This window comes from Rhinatrema bivittatum, chromosome 2 (genome assembly GCF_901001135.1).
Source record: "Rhinatrema bivittatum chromosome 2, aRhiBiv1.1, whole genome shotgun sequence".
Classification (NCBI taxonomy): Eukaryota; Metazoa; Chordata; class Amphibia; order Gymnophiona; family Rhinatrematidae; genus Rhinatrema; species Rhinatrema bivittatum.
In genome coordinates, this window is record NC_042616.1 from 28,110,126 (window position 1) to 28,130,855 (window position 20,730).

General features: G+C 43.2%; 1 protein-coding gene across 1 annotated transcript in view; it reads left to right on the forward strand.

Annotated features, from left to right (window-relative positions):
- Positions 1 to 9,816, forward strand: part of LOC115085863 (gastrula zinc finger protein XlCGF58.1-like) — a 35,460-nt gene extending 25,644 nt beyond the window's left edge. Inside the window, exon 4 of the mRNA XM_029592381.1 lies at positions 4,125 to 9,816. Within this exon, the coding sequence (XP_029448241.1) occupies positions 4,125 to 6,349 (2,225 nt within the window). The 3' untranslated portion in view covers positions 6,350 to 9,816. The remainder of the gene's footprint in view (positions 1 to 4,124) is intronic.
- The last annotated feature ends 10,914 nt before the right edge of the window (positions 9,817 to 20,730 follow it).

Genomic DNA, 20,730 nt, shown 5'->3' on the forward strand with positions numbered 1-20,730 from the left:
AAAAAACTCTCCATTTCCAAAATGACGAAGTCTTTACTAGAGGTATCACCCCTGCCACACCTAGATCAGCTATACCATAAATGGACAAAGTGGCCTACTTGTACAATTACGTTGGATGACTTCAAAAGAAGTGTTGTAGCTACGTCTGACTTCTCGGACAATGTATTACTTCGGGAAACCCATTACAAATTTATGTGGCAAGTCTATATTCCACCCACTCGAGCCTACCACATGCGAATTGTTCCCACCAACAAATGTCTTAAGTGCCAGATAGCAGCTGGGGATTATTACCATAGCTTTTGGGACTGCCAAAACATCCTATCCTTTTGGACACAGATTTCTAGCTTCTGTTCGCAATTGCTACACACAACGTTACCTCTCGATCCTTCTCTTTGGCTTTTTGGAACGCTGCCAAATACGATTGCCTTCTTGAGTGACCCTCATCATTCATTCTTAAAAAAAGCCGGCCTGATAGGGAAAAAATCTATACTGCAGACTTGGACGTCCCATCTCCTACCAACCCAAGACATGTGGTTCAAACAGTTGGTGCACCTCTGTGCGATTGAACTGGCAGTAGCGCGGACAAAAACTGCAAAGACTTCGACTCTCATACCGCTTATCTGGGCCCCGTTAACAGATTACTTGTCACCCACGATTCAGGTCCATCACACTATACTGTAATAATAATAGAGTGCTTATTGGACCCTATCGATTGATTCGCTTTCTCTCACCTTACTGTCTATCTGCATATGTTTCTGATTATGACTCGGACTCTGATTATAATCTCGAGTTTGATGTGACCAATGCAGAACTTCATATGCTAGTTATTATCAGCCTCAGACTGAAGTGGAACTAGGAGGGAGGGGGGGAGGGGGGATAGGAAGGGGGGATAGGAGGGGGGTATATGCATCTATAAGCAACTAAGAAAGGAGAAGCCAAAAACCACTAGGATTTCATGGAGGGAATTGTTAATATATGTTTCTTTATTTTATTACCTGACGGTTCGCATGTCTCAGATGTTTAATATGGTTAGACAACAACGCTGCTTTCTTTATAAGTCTGTATACTGTTTTGATGTTCAGCGTTATTATGTATTTGTACCATCAGACATGTACAATGTTGACCTCCTGTGTTTCTCACTGTTATTTTATTGCACTGATACTGTAATTCTTATTTCATAAAACACCAATAAAACATGGTTTCAAAAAAAAAAAAAACCTTTCAAGTATCTGAAAGTCTGTATCATATCACCTCTGCTCCTCCTCTCCTCCAGGGTGTACATATTTAGATTCTTCAATCTCTCCTCGTACGTCCTCCGATGAAGATCCTCCACCTTCCTGGTCGCCCTTCTCTGTACCGCTTCCATCTTGTCTTTGTCTTTTTGAAGATACGGTCTCCAGAACTGAACACAGTACTCCAGGTGAGGCCTCACCAAGGACCTGTACAGGGGAATAATCACTTCCCTTTTCTTACTCGATATTCCTCTCTCTATGCAGCCCAGCATTCTTCTGGCTTTTGCTATCACCTTGTCGCATTGTTTCGCAGACTTCATATCATTAGATACTATCACCCCAAGGTCCCTCTCCTGCTCTGTGCACATCAGCCTTCCCCCCCCCCATCGAATACATTTCATTCGGATTTCCACTCCCCATATGCATGACTTTGCATTTCTTTGCATTGAATCTCAGCTGCCATGTCTTCGACCACTCTTCCAGTTTCCTTAGATCCCGACTCATTCTCTCCACTCCTTCCGGCGTGTCCACTCTGTTGCAGATCTTAGTGTCATCCGCAAAAAGACAAACCTTACCTTCAATCCCGTCCGCAATGTCGCTCACAAAGATATTGAACAGGACCGGTCCCAACACCGATCCTTGCGGTACACCACTTATAACCGCTCTCTCCTCAGAGAAGGTTCCATTTACCATCACACATTGTCTTCTGTCCGTCAACCAATTTGCAATCCAGGTCACCACATCAGCACTCACTCCCAAGCTTCTCGTTTTATTCACCAGTCTCCTGTGTGGAACCGTATCAAAAGCTTTGCTGAAATCCAAGTATATGATATCGAGTGCTCTTCCTTGATCCAATTCCTTGGTTACCCAGTCAAAAAAGTCAATCAGATTTGTCTGACAGGATCTTCCCCTGGTGAATCCATGTTGCCTCTGGTCCATCGATTCTCCGGACTGTAGATTGTTCACTATTCTCTCTTTCAGCAGTGACTCCATTACTTTTCCCACCACCGAAGTGAGGCTAACTGGTCTGTAGTTTCCAGCCTCCTCTCTGTTGCCACTCTTGTGAAGCGGGACCACCACCGCTCTTCTCCAATCACTCGGCACCACTCCCGTTTCTAGGGATCTATTGAACAGGTCACACAGTGGAGCCGCCAGAACATCTCTGAGCTCCCTCAATATCCTTGGATGAATACCATCAGGCCCCATGGCTTTGTCCACTTTCAGGTTCTTTAGCTCTTCCCACACATTTTCTACTGTGAAAGGATTTTCATCTATTCCACTTCCCTCCAGTTTCTTGTTGTGTAGAGATGGTCCTTCTCCAGGGTCTTCTTTAGTGAACACAGAGCTGAAGTATTCGTTTAATATTTCTGCCATTTCTTCGTCATTCTCCACACATTGATCATTACCACCTTTCAATTTTGCTATACCACTTTGGACCTTTCTCTTTTCGCTGATGTACCCCTGCTCCTCCTTTCCTCCAGGGTGTACATATTTAGATTCTTCAATCTCTCCTCGTACGTCATCCGATGAAGATCCTCCACCTTCCTGGTCGCCCTTCTCTGTACCGCTTCCATCTTGTCTCTGTCTCTTCGGAGATACGGTCTCCAGAACTGAACACAGTACTCCAGGTGAGGCCTCACCAAGGACCTGTACAAGGGGATAATCACTTCCCTTTTCTTAGAAAATGTAGATAGCAGGGTGGCTGGTGGACGTGAGGACCGCCTGGTAACTTGCCTGCCTGGTGCGAAGGTGGCGGACCTCACGCATCACCTAGATAGGATTATAGACAGTGCTGGAGAGGAGCCGGCTGTCATGGTACATGTGGGCACCAACAACATAGGAAAATGTGGGAGAGAAGTTCTGGAAGCCAAATTTAGGATTCTAGGTAGGAAGCTAAATTCCAGAACCTCCTGGGTGGCAATTCTGGTCGCCGCATCTCAAAAAAGATATAGTTGAGATGGAGAAGGTACAGAGAAGGGCAACCAAAATGATAAAGGGGATGGAACAGCTCCCCTATGAGGAAAGACTAAAGAGGTTAGGGCGGGAATCGGCCTCGGGAATCTGTCTTGCACCTTACGAACATTCGCACACACTGAGATTCCTCCAAGAGGAACTTTGCTAGTTTGTCTCTGTATCTGATAGAAATAACGTTCTCAAGTTTCTCTTTCGTGATGGATTCCTTTTGTTCTATGGAAGTATCCTGATGTCACTAGAGCGACCCAACTTTGCAGGAAAAGATTTCATTCTGTGCGCCCTGAGGTGTTATCTAAGGGGGGGGGTGTCAATTTATTTTGCGATTTCCTTGAAAGTGCCTTATTAGGCATCTTAATGTGAATTTAGGTTTTCTTTGAGCCGTCTCAGCTCCAGCCGTTCTTAGATTCGCACTCTCTTACGTGTCAGGCCAGTTTAGAGAAATAACTGGTGTTTGTCGTCCTTTTTTTTTTTTTTTTCTCCTGTTTTCACGGTGCTTTACTCGCTCTCTTTCTCCTTGATCTCCCTCCTTTTTGTTGTTATAAATGAGGACTGCTAGATCTTTTGCCTGTTTACTTTGCTGTTTTGCTACATATTCGGTTGCGCACCTCCCGTTTCTGTAAGAAGGAATTCCTGTGTTTGTTTGAAATGCATCCAAAAAGAAAATAAAAAAAAAGTGTCTGTGAGGGAGGGTCTTTATCCCCCCCCCCACTTCTCACTCTTTAATTTTCAGGGGATCCCCTACCTCCTGGCATGAGAAACACTGCCCTGGCTCACCTGGAATGCTACAGAGAGGAGGTGACGTGGCTGCTTTACACCCCTGTTCCTTCTGAGCTGTGTTAATGCTGTAAAAACCCAGACCGCTGTCACTGTGGCTGTCCCTCACATCAAGTAATGTCTGTCCTTTATTTTCTTATCCAGGGATCGATGAGTCCAAGAGAAGAAATGAGACGCATCCTGAGGAACCCACTAAACATCTGGAAGTGAGTGAAACTGCATCGGAGAAAGAGAGAAGGGATACCTGCCCATGTTGTGACTGGGAGGAAAACTGCTGGATTCAGTGTAAAGCAGAGGAGAGTCTGAGGAACCCGGCAGGAGACTCCGCAGAGAATGGGACTCACAGTGAGAAAAGTACCGGTGATATCCCTCACACTATAGAGCTAGAGAAAACCCAGATAAAAGAAGAGTACGTGTGTAATGAATGTGGGAGCTGCTACATGGATCAGGGATCTCTGAAATCACACCAGAGACTGCACGGAGGAGACAGACCCTATACACGTACAGACTGTGGGAAGATCTTCTACCAGGAACAGCAGCTTGCAGCGCACCAGAAATTCCACACCAACCAAGATAAATCATTCCCCTGTCCTGAATGTGGAATAAGCTTCCTTCAGGAAAAATATCTGGAAATACACCAGAGAACTCACATGGGAGAAAGACCATTTCAGTGTCCTGAATGTGAGAAAATCTTCAGTCTGAAGAAATCTCTTATAAAACACCTGAGTATTCACAGTGCAGAGAGAGCCTTGCATCGGACTAAATGTGAGGAAAGCTTCAGGCAGAAGCAACATCTGACACAACTCCTGAGAGTGCATCATGAAGAGAAACCCTTTTCATGCAGTGAATGTGGAAAAAGTTTTACAAGTAAAGTAATATTAAAAGCTCACCAGAAGAATCATAAAAGAGAGAAACTATTTCCTTCTAGTGAATACAATAAAAACTTCATTTGTCCATCACAATTGGAAAACAACCAACAGAGTCCCACAGGAGAAAAATCATTTGAACACACTGAGTGTGATAAGAGCTTCATTGGTCAGTGTGAGCAGAAAGAGCATAATAGGATCCACATGGGAGAAAAACCCTTTACATGTAGTGTGTGTGATAAAAGCTTCAGGAAAAAATCTCATCTGAAAAGACATCAAATAACCCACACAGGAGGGAAAACATTCACATGCATCAAATGTGAGAAAAGCTTCCATTGGAGATCAGAACTGAAAAAGCACCAATTAATCCACAAAGGAGAGAAACGATTCACTTGCACTGAGTGTGATAAAAACTTCCATTGGAGATCAGAACTGAAAAAGCACCAATTAATCCACACAGGAGAAAAACGATTCTCGTGTACTGAGTGTAATAAAAGCTTCCATTGGAGATCAGAACTGAAAAAGCACCAGATAATCCACACAGGAGAGAAACCGTTCACATGCACCGAGTGTGAAAAAAGTTTCCATTGGCGATCAGATCTGAAAAAGCACCAGATAATCCACACAGGTGTGAAACCATTCACATGCACTGAATGTGATAAACTCTTCCGTAGGAATTCAGAATTGAGAAAGCACAAAATAATCCACACAGGAGAAAAACCATTCACATGCACTGAGTGTGATAAAATTTTTCTTAGTAGTTCAGATCTAAGAACACACCAAACAATCCACACAGGAGAGAAACCATACACATGTATTGAGTGTGATAAAAGCTTCAGGCTGAAATCTCACCTGAAAAGGCATAAAATATTGCACATGGGAGAAAAAACATTTGCATGTACTGAGTGTGATAAAAAGTTTGGGACAAAATCTTATTTGAAAAGGCATCAAATAAATCATACAGGGGAGCGAGAGAAACCATACACATGTACTGAGTGTGATAAAAGCTTCCATTGGAGTTCATATCTGAGAGCGCACCAAACAATCCACACAGGAGAAAAAGCATACACATGTACTGAATGTGATAAAAGTTTCCGTTGGAAATCAGGTCTGAGAAAGCATCAAAGACTCCACACCGGAGGTAAAACCTACACATGTACTGAGTGTGATAAAAGCTTTAGGGAGAAATATAACCTGAAAATGCATCAACTAATCCATACAGGACTAAAACCATTTACATGTACCAAGTGTGATAAAAATTTCAGGTATAAATCTGATCTGAAACTTCACCAAAGAGAACACTCAGGAGAGAAATCATACACATGTACTGAGTGTGATAAACAATTCTGTTCGAGTTCAGATCTGAAAATGCATGAAATAATCCACACAGGAGAGAAAATATACACATGCACTGAATGTGATAAAAGGTTTGGGCAGAAATCTCTACTTGAAAGGCACAAAATAATCCATGAGATAGCGAAGTCTTTTTTATGTATGGAATGAAATAAAATCTGACAGAAATCTCTACTGAAAACGAAACAAGTAATTCGTGCAGCAGAGAAACCATATACTGTGTGTGATAAGCTCTTGTGTTGGAGATCACAACTGAAAATGCACCAATTAATCCACACAGGAGGGAAAACAAACACATGTACTTGGTGGATAAAAACTTCATGCAGAAATCTAACCTGAAAATGCATCAACTAATCCAAATGGGAGAAAAATCATACACATATACTGAGTGATAATGCTTTTGCCAGAAATTCCAACTAATGCACCAAATAATCGACAGAGGAATGAAAACGAACACGTACTGAAAGTGATAAAAACTTCCATGGGAGATCAGATCTGAAAATACATCAAATAATCCACACAGGTGAGAAACCGAACACATGTCTCCTATCTACAAGGGCACACTCACAGATAAACTATCTGGGAGGATACCTTAGTGCTACCCATAAACTCCATGGGTGCGATAAAGATTTTTGGCAGGGAGGAAGTGACGTTGCTTCCCATGCTGGTCAGCTGAACCAGGGCTCCTCGTCTCACGGGGCTTCTTTCGGGGAAAAAAGAGAGAAAAGTCGAGCGGATTTCAGTGTCCTGACTCGCCGACGATATTCTCCTAACGCTCACTAATCCTGAATCCTCCCTCCGGCATATGACTAGTGAAATGGAGACTTTTAGCAGAGTTTCGGGGTTCCGGGTATACTGGGACAAATCAGAGATTTTGAATGTCAATACCCCCCCCCCCTAACGAGGTCTCCTATCTACAAGGGCACACTCACAGATAAACTATCTGGGAGGATACCTTAGTGCTACCCATAAACTCCATGCCCCTGTGGCACAAATTAAATAAAGATATGGAAGAGTGGAGCTGATATCCTATATCTTGGATGGGCCGAATGGCTAAATTAAATAAAGATATGGAAGAATGGAGCAGATATCATATATCTTGGATGGGCCGAATGGCTAAATTAAATAAAGATATGGAAGAGTGGAGCTGATATCATATATCTTGGATGGGCCGAATGGCTAAATTAAATAAAGATATGGAAGAGTGGAGCTGATATCCTATATCCTGGATGGGCCGAATGGCTAAATTAAATAAAGATATGGAAGAATGGAGCTGATATCATATATCTTGGATGGGCCGAATGGCTAAATTAAATAAAGATATGGAAGAGAGGAGCTGATATCCTATATCTTGGATGGGCCGAATGGCTGTATTCAAAATGACAATACTCCCCAAACTTTTATGTTTATTTCAGACTCTCCCGATTCTGATCCCCACGACACTCCTAAAGCAACGGCAGAAGAAATGTATGGCCTTTATTTGGGATCCGGCGATCACTGGATGGTGAGGTTCAGTATTAGAGCCCGGGAGATTAAATTTCATTCAAAGGCAAGGGTCCCTTCATTCTTCCTTAAACATTCTTGGCTCCACAAAATCTCTGCTTGTCTGAAGACAGAGAACAGCCCCTTTGTATACGCCTACTCTACGGGCAACAAAATGTTCTTTATGATCTGCCGAACGTCGATAGTGTGAGAAAAAATCTGATCTCAATCTGACGTCCTATTGAGCTGCGCTATCAGCTTACAGGGATGAGACTGACTGTGCTAAGTGATCATGGTACTCATCAAGAATTAATGAGGCTGTATCTCATCCCCGTGAGCAGTTCTCCTTATGGGTTATACTCCGGTTCCCACATATTTGCTATGTGAAGTCATTTTCTTCCTTTTTTGCTGAGAAAACAAAGTGGGTAGTGGATGTATTTGATTCTTCTATCCCTATTACTATTCCTAGCTCTTCCTCTGTTTCCGCTTCATGGTGTGAATTTCTCTGACTTAGTGATCTGAGGTAAGTTCATTACTTAATCAGAAGAAGGACAGGTTTTCATGCTCCACCGCCCTAATCAAGACTCTAAGGTCTGAAGTTGCCCCTTTTATCACAGATATTGTTACTGCGTCTTTGTCTGAGGAACTGATGCCACCCAAGCTAAAAGCAGCTGCTAAAAAAGGCTAGTATAGACCCCACAGATCTAGCCAATTTTTGTCCCTTTTCATCACTTCCTCTATTAGCTAAGGTCATTGAAAAAATGTTTCATTCCCAGTTACAGGAGTACTTAACGGATAACAATCTCTTAGACAGTTCACAATTTGGCTTTCACCCACATCACAGTACTGAATGTCTCTCTTGCTTTCTAGTTTTGATTCCATTCGTCGGGGTTTTGACTTGGGGATACAATACCTCCTAGTGCTGCTTGATATATCTTCAGCCTTTGACACGGTTTGCAAGGTTTAGGGATCTCCTCTGTGGTCCATTCTTGGCTTTCTGCTTTCCTTTCTGACCGCTACTACCAGATCAGGATGGGTGACTGTTCCTCTAATCCATTCCCTCTACCAATGGGTGTTCCACAGGGTTCTGCGCTCTCCCCAACTCTGTTTAATGTTTACATGATCCAACTCTGCTCTGTTCTTTCTGGGTTAGGGGTCACTTTTAACCTTTATGCAGATGATCTTCAGTTTTTCTTTCCTATTACTTCATCTGTTGATTTGGTTTTCAGGAAGTTGCCTATCTGCCTGTTAACAATGAATGAATGGATGAGGGAAAATAGACTCTTAACATTAAAAAAAAAACCCTGATACCTTGATCTTATCCCATATGCCCCTGGGAGAATCCCCTACCAATTTTCCTTTTGAGGGGCAATCTATTCCTATTCAATCAAGCTTTGTAATCTGGGGGTGGTGGTTGACTCCTCATTATCCACGCAGGCTCACATTTCGACAGTAATACAATCTTCTTACTACAAGCTCCGTCTTTTGCACTCATTGAAGCCACCTCTTTTGACCTCTGATTTCCGGACAGTGACACAATGTCTGGTTTTGTCCTCTCTGGATTATTGTAATGTCTTGCTGCTTTGTTTGCCAAAAATCCTATCTTCACGCTTTGCAATGAATCCAAAATTCGGCAGCTTGATTGATTGCTGGATCATCACCGCGCGAACCCACGTCTACCATTCCAGCTGATCTACATTGGCTACCTGTTATCTGGAGATTGAAGTTTAAGACTTTATTTTTTGGTTTGGAAGGCCCATCCGTGCAACTGGATCATCCTATTCGAAGTTTGAGATTTCTGCTAGAAATTCCTTCATTAACACACATGCACCTGGTGACTTCTCAAAGCCAGATCTTTAGCGTTGCTGGGCCAGTTCTGTGGAATAAACTTCCTGAGTTCATTAGATCAGAGAATGATTGGTTCCAGTTCCGTAAATTGCTAAAAACTCACTTCTTTAAGCAGGCATTTCATGATCCAGCAGATTTGCTCCATGACTTTCATGTTTGTGTTGTCTACTTTTTTCTGATGTTATGCTTTATGTACTCTGTGGTTATTTTTTTGTAACTGTACTTTTTTTTGTATTTTGTTTTAAATTATTGCTGTACTCTATTATGCATGTGAATTTGTTACTTGCTGAAATCTGTGGATTTGCAGAATATACATTTTCAAAATAAATGTTTTTTTTTCTCTCTGTAGGCTCCAGTGTGTATTAGCTTGGTTTATTTTTTTATTCAGACATTCTGTATTTTATAGTAGAAAATCTCATATGATTTGTGGTAAAATGATTTCTTCATAAGAAAATTGGTGTCAGATTCTTGTAGTCCTATTGATCCTGAATAACAGATCCTTTTTATTAGTTTTTAAAGGGTATCGCAACCTGTAAACAGAGGGCAAAATGCATTGAGTTTTTAATATTTGACATCTTTAACATCCCTCGCATGTCCAAATGTGACATTTACCCAATAAATACATGTGTAATTGAAGTGTTCAGTTCTGGAGACCGTATCTCAAAAAGGTTAGCGACAGGACAGAGGTGGTCCAGAGAACGGCGACCAGAATGGCGTGAGGAATCTGTATCGGAAGACTTATGAGGAGAGGCTGAAGGATCTGAATATATATACACCCTGGAGAAAAGGAGGTGCAGGGGGCAGATATGATCCAGACCTTCAGATACCTGAAAGGTTTTATGATGGACAATTTTCAAACCTTTTCTGTTGGAAAGGAAACTGTAGATCATGCAATGAAAATCCAGGGGAGATGATTCAGAACCAACATCAGGAATTATTTCTTCGCGGAGAGGGTGGTGGATGCCTGGAAAACTCCTCCAGCAGAGGTGGTGAAGAAGAAAACAGTAAGCCTATTCAAAAGGGCATGGGATAAACACTGTGGATCCCTAAAGACCACAGGATGGAAATGAAGGGAAGGGTGCATGGGGTTAACCTGCATGGGGCAGCAGCTACTTCCTGTAATGGAAGGCATGGGGATTAGTACCCTTAACCAATTAGCTTGCATGATTTTGATGCAACTGCACCATTGCTCTCCACTTTGACAGTGGAGGAGAACAAAGGGGAATTGGATTCAGACAACAGCCATCACTTGGCCCTGAATTTTAAGGTCCGGGGTACTGATACACGGACATTAGGGAAAAAGCACAGGACTTCTACAGCCAAGTCAAAAAGCAAAGCACATTCGAGCAGCATTGCCCGAATTATCAGGAAGTCTGCCCGCCTTGTAAAAATGTTGTTACAGTAATTTTGTTATGGGTTTGTCAGTTGCTTAATTTTGATTGTTAATATTACTACCCTTAACGTAAGACTTGGGGGTAACGTGCATGGAGTGGCAGTTACTACCATAAGAAACTTGCTGGCCAGACTGGATGGACCGTTTGGTCTTTTTCTGCTGTTGTTACTACTATGTATTATTCTCTTGCCCTTTTTACTGGCCATCTTGCACTCTGATTTCTCATCCTGGCTAGGCGGATGGTATTATAAATATCCCCATTTCTATACTCTTCTATTTTACCCTAGGAATTTCTATCCATAAGGATCCTAAAGTGCAGTTTGTCTTTAATAAAAAAAACACCCCATTTCTGACTTATGTCACTAGCACAATTAAAAATTATGCATTTAAGAACATAAGAAACATAAGAAAATGCCATACTGGGTCAGACCAAGGGTCCATCAAGCCCAGCATCCTGTTTCCAACAGTGGCCAATCCAGGCCATAAGAATCTGGCAAGTACCCAAAAACTAAGTCTATTCCATGTAACCGTTGCTAATGGCAGTGGCTATTCTCTAAGGGGTAGATTTTCTAAATTTGCGCGATCGCGTACTTTTGTTCGCGCACCAGGTGCAAACAAAAGTACGCTGGATTTTATAAGATACGCATGTAGCCGCGCGTATCTTATAAAATCCGGGGTCAGCGCGTGCAAGGGGGTGCACATTTGTGCAACCTGCGTGCGCCGAGCCCAGCGCGCGCTGCTTGTTCCCTCCGAGGCCGCTCCGATTTCGGAGCGGCCTCGGAGGGAACTTTCCTTCGCCCTCCCCCCACCTTCCCCTACCTAACCCACCCCCCCGGCCCTATCTAAACCCCCCCCCTTACCTTTGTTCCACGATTTACGCCTGCTAAAAGCAGACGTAAATCTATGCACGCCAGCGGGCTGCTGGCGCGTGATCTCCCGACCTGGGGGCTGGTCCGGAGGCCTCGACCACGCCCCCAGGCCGGCGCCACGCCCCCGGCCCTGCCCCCGCAACGCCGCGTCATTTTAGACGCGCCCCTGACACGCCCCTTTTAGAAAGCCCCGGGACTTATGTGCGTCCTGGGGCTCTGTGCGCGCCGGTGGCGCGCGAGGGCCCTGCGCGAGTAAATCCGGCCGGATTTACGCGTACAGGGCATTTAAAATCCGCCCCTAAGTGAATTTAATAGCAGGTAACGGACTTCTCCTCCAAGAACTTATCCAATCCTTTTTTAAACACAGCTATACTAACTGCACTAACCACATCCTCAGGCAACAAATTCCAGAGTTTAATTGTGCGTTGAGTAAAAAAGAACTTTCTCCGATTAGTTTTAAATGTGCCCTATGCTAACTTCATGGAGTGCCCCCTAGTCTTTCTATTATCCGAAAGAGTAAATAACCGATTCACATCTACCCGTTCTAGACCTCTCATGATTTTAAACACCTCTATCATATCCCCCCTCAGTCGTCTCTTCTCCAAGCTGAAAAGTCCTAACCTCTTTAGTCTTTCCTCATAGGGGAGCTGTTCCATTCCCCTTATCATTTTGGTTGCCCTTCTCTGTACCTTCTCCATCGCAATTATATCTTTTTTGAGATGCGGCGACCAGAATTGTACACAGTATTCAAGGTGCGGTCTCACCATGGAGCGATACAGAGGCATTATGACATTTTCCGTTTTATTAACCATTCCTTTTCTAATAATTCCCAACATTCTGTTTGCTTTTTTGACTGCCGCAGCACACTGCACCGACGATTTCAATTTAGAACAGTAAGGGAACAATAAGATATCAAATATTCAATACTCAAGCTTCATCAGTATGGGGTAGATTTTAAAAATTTGCGCGATCGCGTACTTTTGTTCGCGCACCAGGCGCAAACAAAAGTATGCTGGATTTTATAAGATACTCGCGTAGCCGCGCGTATCTTATAAAATCCGGGGTCGGCGCGCGCAAGGGGGTGCACATTTGTGCAACCAGCGCGCGCTGCCTGTTCCCTTCCCCTACCTAACCCACCCCCCCGGCCCTATCTAAACCCCCCCTACCTTTGTCGGCAAAGTTACTTTCCGCGTGCCGGCCGGCAGCCCCGCTCCGTGTTCCGGTCCTGGGGGCTGGTCCGGAGGCCTCAACCACGCCCCCGGGCCGGCACCTCGCCCCCGGGCTTGCCCCGAAACGCCGTGGCCCGCCCCCAAAACGCCGCGTCGTTTCGGGAACGCCCCCGACACGCCCCCTCCCCGCACCTTTTCCAAAGCCCCGGGACTTACGCGCGTCCCGGGGCTTTACGAGCGCCGGCGTGCGCAGGCCTTTTAAAATCCGCCCCTAAATGTACATGAAAAAAGTGCACACGTTGAGGTTGAGTTATTTCAAAATGTTTAAGTTGCTCCATTTAAGCCACCTGTTATATATTTATTTTCCAGCATTGAAAAGTGGGTGATTCATCCCCCTTCCAAAACAGCAGAGCAACTTTCTTAGCCAAAAGGAGAGAGAGAATGAGAAATGTTTTACCCCCAAAAGGCAGACCCAAATTAGTAGGAAAAAAGGTTCAAATAAATCATCTCACCAGACCATGTCATATTAAACCGTAAAATTGTATCCAAGTATTAACAAATCTGTCTCCAATAAGAGCTCAACTTCTTATACAAGACAATAATTACATTTCATACACAAATCAGAATAGCAAAGATTCATTTTGGCTCCCCTTTCCCTGGCAAGGTATGTCCTGTGTACAATATTAAATTGCATTTGTCTCATATTACGGTAGCAGCTCTAATATAATGATAAGATACCTTGAAAGCCTGAGAGATGCCTGCCCCAGGTCAACAGTCCATGCAGCTGTTATTTTATTTATTTATTTTTATATACCGACATTCGATCTGAGATATCACATGGGTTTACATTCAGGTACTGGAGGTATTTCCCTATCCCCAGAGGGCTTACTATGGTATTTGTACCTGAGGCGGCAGAGTGTAAAATGACTTGCTCAGCGTCACACAGATTGGCAGTGGGATTTAAACCGTGGTTTCCAGGGTTTGTAGTCCGCTGCTGTAATCACTGGGCCACTCCTCTACTTAGCTGCACACTTGTAGATAAGCAAAGAGATGATGAGGAGGAAGATTCCACTGTTCACTGATGTATTACCGTAGAAAGAAGAACAACAACTACATTTAGAAGGTATCGGTTGTCCAACACAATGGAGACCATTTGTTTCCCCCAGATGAAATGCAGAGGTATCCCACCCAGCTGGAAAATCCGGATTACCAACACGAGAGGAAAGGTGAAACTGTAGTTTTACACTCCACATTCGTCAGAGCCACTAAACAAAGAGCAGAGCCCACAGGTAGAGGCAATTTGATGTTTTGTAAATATAATAAGTTAATGGGTTTACGTAGGTGAACCCACTCTAGAACATCAAATTTGTTACCTTGGGAAACTAGGTCTTGACTTGTATATAACAGAGTAGGTAAGAAACATTGTAGGATCTCAGATTTTTCTCATGAGTTAGAGTCGCATCACTCAAACAAAGTCTTTTATTCCTCCAAATAAAAGGGGAGATGTGCCTTGCCTATGCTGCTCCTCGCCTTCCTGCCCCGTCTCTCCGTCTCACTTTCCCTATGGACGCATGCCCGGTATTGACCTTGGCCTGACTTCTGGACCTTCTTGCATGCCGCCTGCCACCAACCACTGCTCTTGTCATTCCTAAACGCCGCCTGCCACCTTCCCGAGCCTGCTTCCAGATTCACCGGTACTACCCAGTAACCTTCATGGATTTTCCACCCATCAGCATAGGCCCCCACCTAAGACCTGCCGGCCCCAACAGCCAAAGGTTCAACCCGAGGGGAATGTGGACTGGTATAGGCAAAGCTCCGGTTGGGCCTCTGCCTCACTGACTACCCTGCCAATGGTGGAGACCTACAGGTTGCACCAATTCCACCTCAGCCCAAGGGTCTATGATTCCAACAAGAGATAGATCTTGTCAGATGAATCTGATTAATTTGTCTGATTGGGTGACAAGACAGCCGGATCAAGGAAGAGCGCTAGACGTAGTGTACTTGGACACGGTTCTGCTTAGGAGACTTAAAAATAAACTGAACCTAGAGTGACTGACTGGGTTAGAAACTGGCTAAGTTGGAGGTGACAAAGGATAGTGGTAAATGGAGTTTACTCTGAGGAGGGGAGTGTTACTAGTCGGGTGCCTCATGGATCAGTTTTGGGATTGGTCTTTTTCAACATTTTTGTAAGCGACAAAATGGAAGGGCTGTCGAGAAAGGATTGTCTTTTTGCCAGTGATACCGAATTTCTGCAACAGAGTAGACAGGAAGGTGTGGAAAACATGAGGAGTGATCTGGTGAAGCTTGTGGAGTGGTCTAGAACAGGGGTGAGCAAACTTGGGGGGCCCCTAGTGGGGCTTGAACAAACCCAGTCAAGGAAGAAAAAAATGGCAATGCTAACAAGCATCGGTACTGTGAAAGCACTGCAAGCACAGGAAAGAGGAAACTGCCAGAGCGTAGAGACTTCACAATGTGGGCAGTTGAAAGGCTACGTCAACCCCTTCCCACACCCCCTCTCCCATCCTTTTCCCTGATTACAAAAGCTCACTATTTTTCTGAGGCTTGTGCACCGCCCTCCAGCCGTAGAAGCTGGGCAGCTACCACTGACACCTGGCCGTCGAAGCCACAGCGTCATTGCCTGGGACTCAACCGTAAAAAAGTAGTTTGGTCTAAGTGCCTCAGTGCTCCCGCCCCCATTGTGCCCTACTCCCTCCAATGGAGTCGTGGGATCTTTGGAAGCAGGGCACGGTGTAACCAGGCGTCTCTTTCAGTAGGCCGGGGAGAAGAGCTGCTTCTGCTATGGCAGGAACGGGAGAGCCTCATACTCTGTGGCAGAACTGGGTATTGGAGCAGCCACTGGTATATTCCACAATCAAGGAAAGTCTGCCGTGCTCGGGCCTCGGACCAGGAGGAGTGCCTGATGCTGCTGGATCCCTACCCAGGAAGAAAGATCACAGCTGTTGCCTGTTAAGGGGAAAAGAAGTGGTGAGGCAGGGGAGGAGAATGGGCAAAGAGGCCAGAGAGAATGTGGTAGGGACGGGAGAATGAAGGTGAAAAAAGGTTAAATAAGCAAATCAAAACTGGAGAAAACAAAAAAGATGAGCAAACTAAGAAAAATTAAAAAATAAATGGAAAAATGAGAAAAGCAGTGAAAAAGCAAAAAAAAAAAAAAATTAAATTAAATTAGAGTTGGGCAGACTAGGATGGAGTTTTTCTCAGCTCCTAAAATATTGTGGCTGGCACCTAAGTTTTTTAAACTCTTTCCTGCCCTTATCCTTGTAGTGCGTGCTGATGTGCTTTGGACTGTGTGTGTGTGGTCTGTGTTTCTGGATGTGATGTGGAGTGATTTTATCTGCTGATCTTAAAGTGGCCAAACAGGTGGATAAAGCGACAGTAAAAGCCAGAAAGATCTGGAGAGAAACGGGTCAGCAGAGAAAGGGAGGTGACAGTGCCCCTGTATAGTTCCCTGGTGAGACCTCACTGGGAATCCTGTGTACAATTCAATTCTGGAGACTGCACCTTCAAAGGATATGAACAGGATGGAGTCGGGTCCAGAGGGTGGATACTAAAATGGTGAGTGGTCTTTGTTGTGAAGTATATGGGGGACAGACAAAGATTTAAACATTATACTCTAGAGCTGTGGATCCCAACCTGTCCTGGGAGACCCCCAGCCAGACAGTTTTTCAGGATATCTGCAATGAATATGCATGAAATAGATTTGCATACACTGGAGGCATATAATTGCATATATGGTGCATAAAATCTATCTTAAGATGAATGAAATTCTGAAATGAGAAAGCCAATTGCAAAAGGACAAATAAATATTTAGTAAATATCCGACGGGAGCTAACAAGACACAGTATTTAGCCACACAGGTGAAGCTAAATACTCTCCTTCACCAAGGAACTAAAAAAAGGTCTCATATTATAAATAATGATTTTTTATCCATGGAATCAAACCTGGTGTAAGATGGCTAATTTAATGAGACCTAAAACAGATACCACTTTTATTATGGCACTTAAGAATAAATCTGGAACATTGGCAAACTCCACTAAGGAAATTAGTGAGATATTCTGTCACTACTATAAACATCTATACACAGCTGAGAAAGGGGAGACTTTGATACTGCAAACATACTTGTAATCTTCCTCCATGCCTAAAATGACAGCCAACCAATTGCTGGCCTTACACAATCCTTTAAGCCCCCAATAAATTTAAAAAAATGTTAAAGCTCCGGGACCTGATGGGCTACCAGGAGAATTTTATAAATTGTTGATAGAGGACACAATGCACTCCCCTGAAGACAGTTTTGAGGCCTTATTAACAGAGGAAGAAATGCTTTATAAGACAAACAAGGCCACTATTATAGTGCTTCTCAAGCCAGGATGAGAACCTACACTTCCTGTGTCTTATAGATCTATTTCACTATTAAATTATGATAGGAAACTGTTTGTGAAAATAATGGCAGATCACTTGGCCTCTTTTCTTAATTCCTTTGTAACAACAGAACAGGTGGGATTTGTTAAAGGGAGAGCATCAGCGATGAATGTTCGAAATGAAATGAAACCCCTGGGGGGATTACTCAGGAGCAATGTCAGGAAATATTTCTTCACGGAGAGGGTGATGGATGCCCGGAATATCCTTTCGGAAGAGGTGGTAAAGAAAAAAATCAGTGAAAGATTTCAAAGGGGCATGGGATAAACACTGATTCCTAAAGGTTGAAGGATGAAAATGAAGATAAGGGAGCATGGGGGTAACCTGCTCAGTGGCAGTTACTACCCTTAACCATATGCATGGGGATTACTACTCTTAACCATATGCATGGGGATTACTACCCTTAACCATATGCATGAGGATTACTACCCTTAACCATATGCATGGGGATTACTACCCTTAACAATATGCTTGGGGATTACTACCCTTAACCATATGCATGGGGATTACTACCCTTAACCATATGCATGAGGATTACTACCCTTAACCATATGCATGGGGATTACTACCCTTAACAATATGCTTGGGGATTACTACCCTTAACCATATGCATGGGGCTTACTACCCTTAACAATATGCTTGGGGATTACTACCCTTAACCATATGCTTGGGGATTACTACCCTTAACCATATGCATGGGGCTTACTACCATTAACCATATGCATGGGGATTACTACCCTTAACCATATGCATGGGGATGACTACCCTTAATGATATGCATGAGGATTACTACCCTTAACAATATGCTTGGGGATTACTACCCTTAACCATATGCATGGGGATTACTACCCTTAATGATATGCATGGGGCTTACAACCCTTAACCATATGCATGGGGATTACTACCTTTAACAATATGCATGAGGATTACTACCCTTAACCATATGCATGGGGATTACTACCCTTAACGATATGCATGGGGCTTACTACCCTTAACCATATGCATGGGGATTACTACCCTTAACGATATGCATGGGGATTACTACCCTTAACCATATGCATGGGGATTACTACCCTTATAAACATGTATATAGGGAATCTATATACTAATTTTAAACATTTTAGTATATATATTCAATCTAGCATAAATGATATTTTCTTCAATAATATAAACTTACATTATAGAGTATCATATTACATATATTTTTTATTCATAAATACAATATAAAAAATACACTTATTAATCAATAATACAATATCAGTACAAACGTGCAAAATAGAAAATCTGAATAGGAATTTTTAATCACTGCAGAGATCCCAAAAAACATAGGCAAATATTATCTATTCAGAATCAATATGCTAAAACACCCCTTCTCCACACATACTCATTCATTCATCATACACACCCCCACCCAATATAAAATGATCATGAATCAGTCTTCTGAACAGATCTAAAGACCACACTCTGCCTTATTAATATTAAATACCTATCATTTTAATTCATCTCAACATGATTATAACTAATCCCCACGCTGATTACATCCCACCACCCTTTTTTTTTTAATTTATCCAAATCCCCTATTATCAATTCCCTACACTGGATTCTCTCACTATCTCAGCCAGGGTCTCCTCAACCCTATTATCAATTCCCCACACTGTATTCTATCACTTTATTATCCAAGGTCTTCTCATATATCTATATCCACACAGGATCACTCCAGTGCGTCCCAACAAGGATCCTTGTTTCGCCTCAGCTTCTTCAGGGGACGGCTTAGACCCAAGCCAGAAAATAAATCAGCGTCTCCTTTCTGTCCAAGAACCTCAATTACAGAGACAAAATTGAAGAACAATTAAAGAACAATAACTCCCAAAAGTTTCAAAATACCCTTATTCAGTTCACAACTCACGTCCTCCAATATTCTCAAAAAAAAGCGGCTTCTATTCACCAGCTTAACTTCAATTCAACCTATAATAAAGACAGTATATTAAAAATTTTCGTGCACATGTCATAATTCGTAATTCTTTGTATACAATATCGATGAACTCTAACCTTCCATGATCCTTTAACATTTCTCAAAACTTCCAAATAGCACCATCCGTTTCACTATCCAGCTCACATGTACCTATTCAAAGACAAGGTACACCAAATAACATCCACTACAAAAACTTCCAAATAGCTCAAGTTGACACAAAATTGTAAAACTCATTAATCCAATCTTGCCTTCACAACTTCCCCGGTTTCACTTTCCACTATACCAACCAGTTTTTGTAGTGGATGTTATTTGGTGTACCTTGTCTTTGAATAGGTACACGTGAGCTGGATAGTGAAACGGATGATGTGGAGTCATTATTTCAAGATGTTGAATTGAAGTTAAGCTGGTGAATAGAAGCCGCTTTTTTTTGAGAATATTGGCGCTGGCGTGGCTCAGACCAATTTGGGATGCGTACCTTGTCAAGCTTTCCAGCCTACCTCCTATACTTCTGGGTCACGCCCTGCTCTTCTAAGCCAAGATGATGGGACTCTTTCATTCCAAACTTTTAGCCTTCATCCTTACAGCTTGGATATTGAGCAAATCTCCACATGTAGTGACTAATTCATCCTGATTGGCTGATTAATTTACGGTAAGCAAACTTGCTTATTTTGCTTTGCAGTGCCTACTCCAAACAGAATTGGAATGATTTTATCTGGCTTCCCAGAAGGTGGGAGATATCTGCACGGCAAGTCCATGATTATAATCCTGACATCAATGATCATGGAGTGGCAGCAAAGGCGTTGGAACAGGATGGACCACAATGGCCATGGCCTGATCAAATTCTGGCCCTTTCTGCAGAATCCCTACGGGACATCTGGGTCAGGCAGGCAGCAGGAGGAGGAGGAGATCAGTGGTGCGTCGGCCGCATCCTTCACCTCTGCAGCTCTGGACGTGACCTATGGTTCAGGTCTCGCTCCTCTTGGTGGTAGAGCTGGATTGCTTTTTTCTATTTCTTTACATTCTTGGCCTTACTCTGTCATTCCTCAGTCTTATGGTTCTTTTGTAGTGCAACCTCCTTCTCTGAACTTCCTTTACTTTTTACAAATTACTGATCTTTACCATTCTCCGTGCCTCTTGTCTCCGTCAGTGTGAGATTGCTCAGTACCTCTCCCGCTGCCTGGGAACTTCACCTTTTCACCTTCTGTTCTGCAGAATTACACCGGGACATTCTCTTTAATCGAGTCACAGAATTGAAAAATGGGTTTAGTAAGTCCGGCCTTAAGTAACTGAAGCACATTTTGGATGGGAATCCCGCCAGCTCCTTCTAACTTTAAGGGCAGCAGCTGATGGTGAGAAGCTGGGGG